Genomic DNA, 14,015 nt, shown 5'->3' with positions numbered 1-14,015 from the left:
AGCCAGCCACGCCACAGCACGTGGCACCTGGCATGGAGAGGGCAGGCAGCTGTCCCTTCCCTCCCCCGCCCTCCCATCTCGCCATCCTCCACTGCTGCCCCACCCTGGAGCTTCACGCTCTGCTACCGTCAACACCTCCATTCCTGGGTAACTCCTGGTGTCTCCCAATGGCTGCAGCTCGAGGAACAAAGGTTAGAAGTAGAGAAGGACTTCCCAACTTCCTAGGATGCTGGGCAAGGGGATAGGGAGTGAGGAAGAGTGGAGTGGCCACTTTTGGAGAACTTCCTGTGCCAAAATTCCGACGGTGTGTATCTGTGCCATACCCTTTTGGTAAAGGCATGGCCCATGCATCTATGTGGCCCACATCGATCTATCTCTCTGTGGCCCACACGTCTCTGCACGGAACATGATGCTGGTCTGTTTTGGGTCTCTCCCTCTCAGGCAGGCTTGGATGAAAAGGCAATGCTCTCCAAAGCACCACCCCACCTAGTGCCCTCTGGCAGACAAGTAGAGCCAGCCAGAGGCAGAGGGATAGGGGTGCAGGGGAGGACTGGGGTCCTGTTGTACTGCTCTCCCCTTTCCAGCCCCATGATTGGCTTTGCTTGCACTCTCTCTGTGTCTCTCCCTGCCCGCCCTCCCTGTCTATGGCTCCATTTTCTGTGCCTCTCTTCATCTGTGACTCTGGGTCTCCCAGGGCCCTTTCTGACCTCTCGGTTGTGGGCACCATGCCAGGCGGTCCGGCCACCCCCGATACAACAGGTATGGCTGCCTCTCCCAGCCACACCACTCGTGCCACTGTGCAGGGTGGGGAGGAAGTGACTGGGGGTTTGGAAGACTGGGTCCTGACCTCTAGGCCTAAGCAAGTCACATGCCTCCTGGACATTCTTGGGTCTCTACCCCTTCCCTGTCCTAAGCATGGATGCCTGGGGTTCTTCCTCCCTCGGGCAAGAAGGTACTGTGATCATTCTTTTGGAAGTCCCCCCTCATGCCTAATCTTCCTCCCTCCTGCTCCAATCACAGACCCTTTTCCGGAGGAATCGTCCTTTCAAAGTGGGGCAGTGGTTTGTTTTTGTTTTTTTTTCCTCCTCAAATTCATTCTTACAATTCTTATGCAAGGAAGAGGCTGATAGGGATCAGAAAATCATTTCACCCCCACGTGCCCAAGTTCCCTTATCAGACTGGGGAATCTCAAAGCAGGGGACAAGCAGCCTGGAGGGGGCAGAGGGTGGTGGTGGTGGCTTGGAACTCTGGAGCAGTCACCTACTTGTTTTCCCTTCCTCCCCACCCTGTAAACCACAGAAACCACTTAAAGCTCAGTGCAAGCCTGCCCTTCCAGGGAGGGCTTGGGGGTGTGAAGGTGGAAAGTATGTGGGGCCTGGGCAGCCTGCAGGCCCCATATACCCCAGCCCCATCCTTCAAGGGTCACCCCCTCTGGGAAGTCCAATTCAAGTCCAGTTCAACGATGAGGACCACTTTTCTTGGGTCTTTTCTAGGCAGTCCATGCCTGGGGAAGCCTCGACCCAGGGAGGGGCTATAGCTCCTCCCTCAACCATTAGGGAAAAGTGCAACCCAGGCTCTACAAACATCTGTGGAGCCCGTGGCCTCCACCCCTCCCCCTTCGTGTCACAAAGGCCACCGTGGGTGGAGGGAACACTGGGAGTTTGACCCCAGCTCCTGGCCCTGAACTTTCCATGGTGACCCTGCCTGTTCCACTCATCTGTCAATTAATGTCTGTGGTCACTTGGGCCTGGACACAGCAAGGAGTGCTGTGAGGCAGGGGCTGTCATTTTTGGAGCCACAAGACTTAGATAAGAACACAGCCTGCGATTTATTAGTCTTCAATTACCACATGCGTAAAAAGGGGATGATAGCAACTGTCCTGTGAACAGGCTTTGAGGCCCCCCGCTGTGTGCACACAGGAGGGGTTCTTAGTCCCTTATTTGTCCCAGGGCACGTTTCTGTGGCTTTAGTTAACTAGCAAGTTCCTCTGGGGACACTGGCCTCCAGCACAGGGGGACAGCTCACAGCTGTGGCCTGAGTGAGCTGCTCTTTTAGTCCCCACCTCACAGCCCCCTCGGAGCAGCAGGGTAGGGTGGGGCATCTGGGGGAGCCAGGGTCCTAAACCTTCTTTGCAGCTGGGCCATTCCCAGGCATTTTTACTTAACCTCTCTGATCTCTCTCAGTAGAATAACAATACCTAACTTACTGCGTGGTTGTGATGATTACTGGGATAACACAGGTAAGCTACAGGACCTGGTCCAAAGTACTATGGTTAAAAAAAGATGTTTTGGCCCATGCCTACCTCTTTCCATTTCTTTTTTTTTTTTTTAAAGATTTTATTTATTTATTCGACAGAGATAGAGACAGCCAGCGAGAGAGGGAACACAGGCAGGGGGAGTGGGAGAGGAAGAAGCAGGCTCATAGCGGAGGAGCCTGATGTGGGGCTCGATCCCAGAACGCCGGGATCACGCCCTGAGCCTAAGGCAGGCGCTTAAGCGCTGTGCCACCCAGGTGCCCCTCTTTCCATTTCTATAGTCGTCCCTTCTCTTTATCTGACTCCCCTTTCCTAGGCCCCTTCCTGCTTTCTTTTTCTCCATAACATATTACCAAGTAACTTTTTTTTTTACATTTTACTTCTTCATTTTGTAACTTGTCTGATCCCCTATGTCTGTTTCCACCACTGGCACCTCAGTGGGGCCTCCCTACCTTGTGTTGCAGGAAAGCATGAATGAAAGTTGGATGGCCTCTACATTTCTTTCCAGGCACTTTCAAGGGGGCATCACATCCAGGTGCTCACCAAAGGTTGTGATGGGGGGATTTGGGGCTGAAGTAGGACAGTGTTAAGGACAGAGCTAGACCCATGGGTGATTTCACAGACTGAAAAATGGGAGAGCTGTCATTCTAGGGAAGGAGAAGACCCCTTTCAGAGTGACCTGGGTGGGAGGTGGCAGCTGGCGCTTAGAGATATTATAGCGAGGGGATTAAAAGCCCGGACTCTGGAGCCAGACCCTCCGGGTTCGAATCCTAGCCCTGGTCCTCACTATAGGAGTAAAGCCCAAGGTCACATTGGCTAACGATAGTACTTAGCCCTCCCGGGAGTCGCTGGGAAGAAGCAATGAGTTAACAAGTCGTTGAACAGTTCTTGCTGGGTGATAATCCTGTAGGTGTTAGCTCTTATTATTGTTTGGTCAATGCTACCACCTGGTGGACAGCTGGAGCAAGCGTTCCCTGGCCTTGGGCGGGGGCTGCTGGCGGGGGTACCTCACCGGGGAGGGAGCCGGCGGCGTAGCGATCTGACGGCAAGTACGTGTGTGTTGTGTTAGCATCACACAGGCGGAGGTTTATCAGGATCCCGCAGGTCCGTCCCTGGTTCAAGGCACCAAGGACACTGAGAACGGGCCCCAGGCGAAGGGGGAAAGAAACTGGATTGGCCCAGTGCCGTCCTCCTCCTCTCCCACCCTCCCCCCTTTCTTCCTTTAAGCCTGGCTTGAGCCAACCAGGAACCAGCTCCAGGGAAGGTGGAGAGAGAGGGAGAGAGAGAGAGAGAGAGAGAGAAGAAGGTCACTGCTGACGTCAGGGACATTCAGGTAGGAGGTAAACACAATCTGACCTACATTTATCCATCTCCTTCCCCACCCTCCCCCGACTCACTGCGGTAGCCTTTTCCCGGCATCTTTGAGAGGAGCTTTCACACTCAGGTAGGACGCCCTCCCCATCTCAATCCTTGGAACGTTTTATCTCCACCATTCTCTCCTCCAAGTGCTTCTCAGACTCTTGGCTGCAGCTTCGCCCCCTAGGGTGACACAGGCATAGGCAAGAGAGAGGACACCTAACTCAGCACCGTGTGCTGACATATCCTGACTCACTCTCAAGACACAGAAATGTCATCTCTCCTCAGGACAGATGAGGAGATAGATGAGGGGGGACTGCTGATTTCCCCTGTGCAGCCCCAAGGAGCCCCCTGGGGGAAGGTGGCTGGTGTTGGTTTCCGGCACAGAGGTTTTTTCTGGAGCGACTCAGTGATGGGAGGGCCCCTGAAGGGGTGGAGGCCTTTTTGGACAGGGCCCTAGGACCTACCCAGCCCAGACCTATTTACCTAGCTTCAGCGTCTCTGGGGGATGGAGCCCAGGATTGCTGATGTCTGATTATTCTAACGCTCACTCAAGTTTGAGAACCACCACTTGCCGTCTGCTCCAGCTCAGTGCGAATGAGCTTCTTCCATCCCTGGTACAGCACAGGCAGAAGGAAGAGAGCAGGCTGCAGTTCTGCGCGTAGGGTGCCAACGAGGGGAAAGGACATTTTATTAGCAAAAATAAATACAGGCTGGGCAGATGAAAAGAATGAATACTGCAGACCTAGGGGAGACCTCTTTGAGCAAGAGACAGTCTCTCAGTCTACAGGCTGAGATGGGCAGGCGCCAGGGAGGTCCCCGGACCTAATCCCCCACCCAAGGGGGGCAGGAGGGCAATGAGGGGCGTCTCACACTCCCCCAGCAGCACGTCTCTGCGGAAGCCTGCGCCCCTGTCCAGCACCTTGGCCCTCAGACTGCGGGCGGCCAGGTCTGGCGGGCCCAGCCCGTCGAAGAAGAAGTCCTCGTTGAAGATGGGGTTGGCGCTGCATCTGACCACGCGGCTCCTCTGGCCCCGTGGCCGGACGCGCGGCCGCAGCCTCAGCACCACGCAGCAGCCGCCGCCGCCGCTCCCGGGGCCGGGCCGCGAGCGCGGCAGGCCCTCGGCGCTCACCAGGCGCAGGCGCAGCCGCCCGGGCCCGGCCTGGTACTCGGCGGAGAGGCGCAGCTGGCCGCCGCAGGGCCCGAGGCGCAGCACGCTCTCCTTGGTCGGCCTCAGCTGGCAGCACAGGAAGTCCAGGTGGAAGAGCGGCGGCCCCGGCGGCCCGGCGCGGCGCTGCGCGTGCGGGCTGCCGTCGGCCGAGCTCGCCTCCTCCGGGGACAGCGAGTGCGGCCGGGGCCGGCCGGGGCCTGGCCGCGGCGAGCCGAAGGGCGACGACTCGGGGGACGAGGCCGTGTCGCTGTCGGGGGCCCGGCAGAGGCGCAGGTCCGGGGCGGAGACGTGCAGCCGGGCGTGCGCTGGGGAAAGCCCCCCGGCGGCGGCGGCGGCGACGGGCGGCGGATGGAACAGGGACTCGCGCCGGCGCGTGTGCGGGCTCTCGGGCAGGAAGGCCCAGCCTTCGCGGCCTGCCAGGTGCGGCAGCGAACAGGCCGCGGGGAGGCTGCGCCCGGCCGGGGGCTCGGCGCCGCTGGCGTCCGGGAGCCGAGGCGGGATGCAGAACTGCGGGATGCTATCGGGAGTGAGCACGTTGGGACAGGCGCGCGCGGGCGGGCCCGGGGCTCGGCGCTTAGGGAGCAGGCTGGACGGCGCCCAGCGGGGCCTGGACTCCGGGGGCCCCAGCCTGTAGCCGGCTTTCTCCAAAAGCCACATGCAGTGGGGTGGGGGTGGGGAAAGTCCGAATTCCGTGAGATCTAGAGGGTGCAGAGTCAGCGTTCCCGGTGGAGGCCTGCGGAGGAGAGAAGAGGGCCGGAGGTGGGTGATAGGTTGGTCCACCACAGCGCACTTCGCCCCGCACTTCGCCCCCGGCGCACGGGCCCCCGTCGGAGCAGGAAAAACAAGGGGCGGTGCAGCCTGGGGGCCTGGGGAGAAATGGAGGGCACTGGACAGTCACATTTTCAGAGGCAGGCCTTAGACCTCCGAGATCTCAGACTCTGCCATTAGTGCTAAAGATGCCCATCACTGAGGAGTTCAAAGTCCCCACACACTCATTAGAACTCTAGGCTACTGTTAGAAGGGAGGAGCGTTCTCAGGGTATCAGAAGGTCTATAGTCACAAACACGGACACAGATTCCGAACCGTGCTGGTACACCCTGCTCCCCCGAAGAGACACGGAGGCCCAAGGCCGACTTATCCCCTTCTCTCTCGCCCATCCCGAACTCAGACTCTCCTGCAGGTCTCCTCTGGTGCCTCTCGGGCTGCCTTGAGCAAGCCTCTCCAGACTGAGCCATCCTCCGGCCCTAGCCCCACCTGCCTCCTCTTGCTCCTCCCTCTCCTCTCTGAGAGGCTCCAGGCCAGAAGCAGACTTGCTGCACACCACCCGGGGCCGGTCCAAGGAGACGCACCTCTGGGGGTCACAGACTGCCCTCCTCCCCAAGCCCTGGTTGTCCTGCTCCAGCCTCCCAGCCCCACCGCATCCTGAGTCTGCGGGGCGGGACCGGCCTTTGGGCCGCCACTCCCACTCTCCACTACTCTCCCTAGGAAACCACTGAGCACAAAGGCGGTATTGATTCTCAGCCACCCCCAGAGCCGGCTCCCAGAGGCTCTGCCGCCACTCGCTCACCACACGCGGGGCCCCACCCGCGGGACCGCGAAGTTCCGACCGTCTGCCTGGGAGTCCGAGCCCGTGGCCCTCTCGGTCAGATGCCCGGAGTGCAGGCCTCACCTGTGGGCTGTGGCTGGTTCCTGGCCTCTGGCTGGCAGGTGTTCAGAGCCCGGAGGGGAGCAGCTTCCTCTCCAGCCTGCTCCCCCAGCCCAGTCCTTCTGGGAGGAGCTGGCAGGGGCCTCCGTTGCCTACGTACGACCTCTTTTCCTGGATAAACAGAGCTCTGTCTCCACGGTCATCAGCCCGGCCTTCTTAACTCCTTCCTCCAGGTTTCTAGCAGCAAGCCAGTCCCGGTTCCAGCCTCCTCTGCTGGCCCCCTAGGAGGGCTGCAGGGAAGAAGGAAGTCGTCAGTGGGCAGTGGCCTCCATCCATCTGTGCTGCACAGGCCCCACTGTAGCCCTGGTAGGTGAAACCAATAGCCATGGTCACACAAACTGCATGTTCTGCCCTCCTTGCTGGACTCCTGCTTTGGCCCCCATTGGCCAGTTCTGGAGCCATCACAATAGCTCTCAGACACAGTGACTTGCAGTGACTAGTTCTCTGAACTACACTGGCTCAAGGAAAAGTGACCAGGATCCAGATTTCTGGACATAAAGACTGAGGACAGAGCTGCTTCTATCCGTGGGTCAAGCTCCAGCTAGCCTGTGCTCCTTGTCTTTGGCAGAAGGCTGTGAAACTGTAACATGGAGGGTACCTCTCCTCCCTTCCCCTCCCCTGCAGGCAGATCCTAGGAAGCACAGGCCACCGCTGGCAAGATGAGACCCTCAACTGCGCTCCCGGCCCTCAATCTCTCAAAGGCATCAGGCTCATTTCCTCCTTAGGATCTTTGCATAGGCCGTTTCCTCTCCTAGGACGACTCCCCCCTTTCATCCTTCAGATCTGGTGGCCCTCACTGACAGTCTCCCATCTAAATTAGGGGCTTCCGTTGTATACTTTCACAGCACCCCATACTTTTCCTTTCTGGCATTGGTCACAGGTTTGTTTTTTTTTCTCTGTGATTTTTGTATGTGATTATTTAATGTCTTTTTTTTTTTAAAGATTTTATTTATTTATTCGACAAAGAGAGACAGCCAGCGAGAGAGGGAACACAAGCAGGGGGAGTGGGAGAGGAAGAAGCAGGCTCATAGCGGAGGAGCCTGATGTGGGACTCGATCCCATAACACCGGGATCACGCCCTGAGCTGAAGGCAGACGATTAACCGCTGTGCCACCCAGGCGCCCCTATTTAATGTCTTATTAGACTGTAAGCATCATGAAGACAGTGCTTAGCACAAGACAGGTGCTCAATCAAGATTTGTTGAATGAGTTAATGACATGAAGCAAAATTATGCCTCAGTCAATTTATTCATTCATTCACTGTGCTGGGTGCTGGGGATGCGCAGAACGGGGAGCAGGCTAAGGGGGGAGACAGACAGTGAACATGCGAACGACAGCAAGATGCAGGAAACAAGATGGTTATTTTGACATCTGCTACTTGAGAGTTTTGGAAGAGCATGTGTTTCTTTTGTGGAGCTCCCTGGTGACCTCAAGCCCTCCAGGCTCATGCGCTGACGCAGCGCAGCCCTGGGGAGTGTGGTCTGTGTGGAGTGCTGCAGCCAAGAACTCAAGGCTTTGGCATCAGTCAGATGGGTTTACCAGCTGTGTGATCTCTGGCACATAACTTAGTCTCTCTGGGGTTCACCTTTCCCATCTGGAAGAGGGAGAAAAACATACCTGACTCTCAGAGTTGGTCTGAGGATTAAGTGAGATAACATATGGGCATCAGTTCAGCTCACTTCCGCTAAAAGCACAAGAGAACAGAAACCCCAACTCAATCTGACTTGACAACAAGACATTTTTGGCTTCTATAGTAAGAAGTCCAGAGTAGGGTAGAGCGGTGCCTGGGTGGCTCAGTCATTAAGCATCTGCCTTCGGCTCAGGTCATGATCTCAGGGTCCTGGGATCGAGCCCGGCATCGGGCTCCCTGCTCAGCGGGAAGCCTGCTTCTCCCTCTCCCACTCCGCCTGCTTGTGTTCCCTCTCTTGCTGTATCTCTCTCTGTCAAATAAATAAAATCTTAAAAAAAAAAAGAAGTAGGGTAGAATTCAGGGAAGTTTGATTCTGTGGCTTCGTTCATTCATTGAGTTGCAGACTGTCCACAATGTGCCAAGCGCTGTGCTGGACTGGAGGCTATAGCAGTGAGAAAACAGATACACCTCCTAGGCAGGTGAAGTTGATACTTCAGCAGAGGAAGAAAGATAACAGACACAAAAAAAATTAGTAAAAAAAGGTACCGTTTATGAGAAGGAAAGCAGTGTTGGGAAGAAAATAAAGTAGGGAAGGATCATAGAGGAGCGCTCAATTTTAAATGGGGTGGTCAGCGATGGCCACCTTGAGAAGGAAACATTTCAGTAATGACTTGGAGAGAGGAAGGTTTTCTGAGGGAAAACATTCTAGGCAGAAGGAATCATCAATGAGTGGCTCTCAGGCATAAGCATGCCTGGAGTGTTCAAGGAGGCAAACTGGTCCGCACAGCTGGAACAGAGGGAGTGAAGGGGAGATGGAATCAGAGGCGTAACAGGGCCAGATGCTGTAGGGACTTGTAGCCACTGTGACAGTTTTAGCTTTTACTTGAGCTGAGGAGTGATATGACTTGCCATGTATTAAAAGGGTTGCTCTGGTGACTATGTTGAGAACAAAATGAAGGGGATAAGGGCATAAATAGAGAAACCAGATAGACTATTGAAATAATCTTTGCACAAGATGATTGGGGCATAGATCAGGGTTGTAGTAGCCAGTTTCTAGATCTGTTCTGAAGATCAAGTCAATAAATGGATCCTCTCCGTCTAAAGAGAAAGAATGATCCAAGGTTTTTGGCCTGAGCAACTGGAAGAATGGAGTTACTGTTTGCTGAGAAGAGGAAAGATTAGGAGCTCAGTTTTGGATCTATGAAGTTTTACTTGCCTGCCAGACATCTAAATGGAGACATTGAGTAAGCGGTTGCATATATGAACCTGGAGCTCAGAGGAAAGGTCCAGACTGGAAATGTAAGTGTGGGCACAAGAGAAATGAAGATGGACTTTAAAGTCAAGAGCCTTGATGAAGTATGGGTAGAAAAGAGTAAGGATCCTGGGCTCCAGGCTCAAGAGGGAGAAGCAGACTCCCCGAGGAGCAGGGAGCCTGATGAGGGGCTCGATCCCAGGACCCTCAGATCATGACCTGAGCTGAAGGCAGACACTTAACTGACTGAGCCACCCAGGCACTGGGCATGCCAACAGTCAGAGGGGAGAGGAGGAGAACCAGCTGTGCCAGATGCCGTGGCAAGATCCAGTAAGGTGAGGACTGAGAATTGATCATTGGATTTAGCAATGCAAAGCCATCAGTGACTCTGCCAAGAGCAGTTTCGGTGCAGTAGTGGAAGCAAAGCTTGGTGGAAGTGGGCTGCAGAAAGATTAGGGGAAAGAGACAAAAAACAAAACAAAACAAAACAAAATACCTCTCTTGAAGAATTTGCTGAAAGAGCAGGGGGAAGTGGGGCAGTGGCCAAGGTGGGAAGTGGAATCAAGAGAGAAATTTTTATTTTTTTATTTTTTTAAAGATTTTATTTATTTATTTATTTATCAGAAAGAACACAAACAGGGGGAGAGGCAGGCAGAGGGAGAAGCAGGCTCCCCACTGAGCAAGGAGCTGGATGCAGAATTCGATCCCAGGACCCTGGGATCATGACCTGAGCCGAAGGCAGACGCTAAACTGACTAAGCCACCCAGGTGCCCCAAGAAATTTTTTTAAAATGTATTCATTTGTGAGAGAGAGAGAGAGAGAGAATGAGCAGGAGGAGGGTCAGAGGGAGAGGGAGAAGCAGACTCCCTGCTATGCAGGGAGCCTGATGTGAGACTCAATCCCAGGACCCCGGGATCATGACCTGAGCTAAAGGCAGACGCTTAACCAACTGAGCCACCCAGGTGCCCCAAGAGAGAAAAAAAATTTTTTAAAAGATTTTATTTATTTATTTGACAGAGAGAGAGACAGCCAGTGAGAGAGGGAACACAGGCAGGGGGAGTGGGAGAGGAAGAAGCAGGCTTCCCACGGAGGAACCTGATGTGGGGCTCGATCCCAGGACGCTGGGATCACGCCCTGAGCTGAAGGCAGATGCCCAACAACTGAGCCACCCAGGCGCCCCAAGAGAGAAAAATTTAGATCACAGAAATAATGATATGTTTGTATGCTGATGGGAAAGATTTCACAGAAAGGGGAGAATTGGTAATGTAGAAGAGACAAAAGAGGATTAATGCAGCATTTTTCCGGAGTAGACACAAAGAATAGGTGTTGGACATGGTAAATCAGTCTGGGGGTTGTCCTTTGCCTACTGTGTGGACAGTTCACCCAGTTATTGGAGGGAAGGTAGAATAACTGAGTAGAGGTAGAGGGTGGAGGAGTGGGTGGTGGGGACTTGTTCCCTCTGAGTGCTTCTAATTGCTCAGGAAGCAGGATGCAAGGTTACCAGCTGAGAGGGATAGTGGTTGGAGGAGGAGGTGACTCTAGGGTTTGAGTAGAGAGGACCAGGAAAGGAACAGTCACCCAGGAGGACAGGGGAGTGAATGCTCTAGGGAAGCGCAAGGTGGCTGCTGGGCAGTATTGCAGGCTTGCCTCTAGGATAGCAGCCATGACTTTATGCTGAGACCAAACAGCTTGCTTGGGAGATTTTTCTCCAGCTGTGTTCATTTGTACAGATGTAGGGGGAAAATGGGCCGAGATTTGGTTTAGGACTGTGCTCAGTCGCTGACAGTTCACTTTCTGGCTCCCTCTCTTTCCATTTCCTTCTCTTGGTGGATAAAATCAAGGGCACATACAAGAGCGCGCACCACCTGGGTCGCACGGCGGTGGGACTGAGAACTGAGTATAGATAATCCACAGCCTGGCTGCGTCAGTCAGGGTCTGGTGCGGAAAACAGCTCCTCCTGGGCAGTTCCACAGAAGGAGTTTGACACAGGAAACTTGTTACAAGGTGTTGAAAGAGCCGATGGGTTGGTGAAATGGTCTAGCAGGATCAGGAAGCGTGGAGACACAGCCACGATTTGAGTTGCCTTTCAAAGCAAAGAGAAGGGGAGAACTACCCTAACTTCTTGCTACTTCCCACCTTCCAATCTGTCACCTGAGCCTGTCAAGGACAGTGACAAAGGAACCTGGGAAATGTAGGTTGTGGTCAGTGGCCCTGCACAATCTAAGGAGAGTGTGGGAGCAATAGGGATCTGAGAACCATCAATCAAATGACTGGCACACGGAGTAACCACAAGTTGACTTAATGAGAACAAGAAATCAGACCTGGAAGGAACTTAGACGTCACTCACCCGTCCTTTCATTTTGATAGAGCAGGGAACAGACCCAGAAAGCAATGATGTGCCAAACAGTAGCAGACTTGAGGCTAGAAGCCAGATCTTCTATGTCAAAGAGCATCGTTTGTTTTCTTGAACCCTAGAGGTCTTTGGATTGGAGCAGAACTGCTCCCTCCAGTGAGGCCCAGAGTGCTGCCTGCTCACCTCTTCCAGCACCATCACTGCCACTCCTGCAGACCTTCACATGTGACCCAGGGCCCTGATTGCCTTCTTCCTGCTGGTGCCATTGTAGAGGGACACCTGGAGGACTGGGCATTACAGAAGTCACCTGGGTTCAAGCCTGATGAAGAGGCAGGCAAGGGACAGGACTTTCCTCCGAGTAGGCAGGCAACTGCTACAAGGCTCCCTGGGCTTTTGGGTCTGCTGAGCTGTCTGTCCCGTGGCCTTGAGCATGACCTCAGGTAGCGTAAGTTGCTACAGTGCCCATTGCGGGCGGGCACTGGCAGGTGATGGGGTTGGTGATATACTGTGTCTTATGGCTCTGGCTCCTTACCCAAGACCTTTGACAAATGACCTAGCTCTGTAGTTTCAGGAAGGCCTTGGAGCCCTTTCTTTTGGAGCTCGTATGAGCTATCAGTATCTCCTGCTTTCTCGAACTGGTTGTTCTTAAAATTGCATTATTCACTCTTTGGTTCTCTTGGCACTTGACTCAGGCACCTGGAGAAAACCTATCCTCTGCTTTTTTTTTTTTTTAGATTGATTTATTTATTTGACAGAGAGAGAGACAGTGAGCGCACAAGCAGGGGGAGCAGGAGAGGGAGAAGCAGGCTCCCCGCTGAGCAGGGAGCCCAATGTGGGACTCGATCCCAGGACCCTGGGATCATGACCTGAGCCGAAGGCAGACACTTAACTGACTGAGCCACCCAGGCGCCCTATCCTCTCCTTTAAGCAGAATGAGCTGCCACATTTGCCTGGATTCCAGTCCATCTACCTTTACAGTAGTTGCATTCCAGATGAATTGTTTTTTAAGTGTGGAGGCAGCAACTCCCCTTTTCTGCCTAGAAAGCTGTCATACTTGACCTCCTGGAGAAGAGAAGCATTTAGAAGTCTAGAGAAGTGTTCCAGCAGGTGATGACTTTATTTCCCTTACCGATATCCCTGCCTGCCCTCCTGGCCTTATCCAGTGAAGCCTGACATTCCCAGCCCTACTATGGGGTCTTGCCTGAGAGCTTCCCACCTCTGTAGATTTCCACCCTGTGCCTGTTTCTGTTAGAAGTGCCAGGATGGGGGCCCCAGCTCCCGGAACCTCAGCCTAGGCCTGAACTTGAATTCTTCACTTTCTAGGATAAGGGTTTGGATATAGACTCTTCCTTCCTCTGCCCACCCTCCTCTCAAACGGAGACAGTGGTTGCCAGCTAGTCACCAAACCCTTTTCCCTTTCTTCCCCAACATAGAGTTAGACCGTATTTTCCAACCAACGTCCTTTTGTTGTTTAGTGGGGTCTTGTGACTAAGATCTGGTCAATGGAAATGCTTTGAGGCTTGGTCCCCAAACACCTCCTCCCTCGTGATTCTCTCCTCTCTCATCTGGCAACTGGATGCCAACATCCAGGATGATTTGGGAAGTCATGTGGTAAAGACGGCAGAGGCGTTGTCAGCCAGATTTCTGGTTGAGTCCAAGACACCAACAACTGGGCTTTATGTCCACTCTATTTAAAATATGGGTTATACTTCGGAGATGTAAGGGTTACCTGTCTCGGTATCTGGCTTTACCACACCTAATAATAAAATCCTCTGTGATGTGCCCCTTGGAGTTCCCGTTCTTTGGTAAAACCTCTCAGGTCCTTGAGCTCTTCCTGGGCATTGCCGGCACCCACTCCGTTTTGATGGCAGCCCGCCTGGCCCTGAGGAGCTGCTCAGTTTCCCACTTCTCTGCAGGCTCAGAGGCGGCTCCGGCGGCTCCAGGATGACAACTGCCTCCTCCAGTCGGTATTCTTCTCCTTCATGTCAGATCCTCCTTAAAAATGGGCCAGCGCACATGTTCTTTTTTCTCCTTTACCACTGTTTCCTTGCCTGACTTACCGGCCGCTGTCCTGCAGTCTTGCCAGCTGGCTCATGCCTTCCCCTCACCCCACGTCGGCGCACTCCAGACCCCCGTTCTCCACCGGCAGCCGGGTCTTCTGCGTGCCTCGGCCCATGTGTACCTGACCCCCACGGTGGCCTATCGCAATCAACACCCTTCTTCCAGACCTCTCTCCCCACTGAGAGCCTTGCCTCCTATTTCACCGAGGGTGCTGAAGTCCTCTGGCCTGAGCGC

At 54.2% G+C, this 14,015-nt stretch overlaps 1 protein-coding gene across 1 annotated transcript; it reads right to left on the bottom strand.

Annotated features, from left to right (window-relative positions):
* Window positions 1-4,273: 4,273 nt before the first annotated feature.
* Window positions 4,274-5,605, bottom strand: C2CD4D (C2 calcium dependent domain containing 4D). The gene has a single exon (XM_044379667.2). The coding sequence runs from the start codon at window positions 5,436-5,438 to the stop codon at window positions 4,395-4,397; it is 1,044 nt and encodes a 347-aa protein (XP_044235602.1). The 5' UTR covers window positions 5,439-5,605; the 3' UTR covers window positions 4,274-4,394.
* Between the last annotated feature and the right edge of the window lie 8,410 nt (window positions 5,606-14,015).

Source organism: Ursus arctos, unplaced genomic scaffold (assembly GCF_023065955.2).
Source record: "Ursus arctos isolate Adak ecotype North America unplaced genomic scaffold, UrsArc2.0 scaffold_12, whole genome shotgun sequence".
Lineage (NCBI taxonomy): Eukaryota > Metazoa > Chordata > Mammalia > Carnivora > Ursidae > Ursus > Ursus arctos.
This window is presented reverse-complemented; position numbering and strand designations above follow the sequence as displayed.

Excerpts from the sequence above, each read along its gene's own strand:
- C2CD4D (XM_044379667.2), bottom strand. The coding sequence starts at position 5,438 with ATGTGGCTTTTGGAGAAAGCCGGCTACAGGCTGGGGCCCCCGGAGTCC.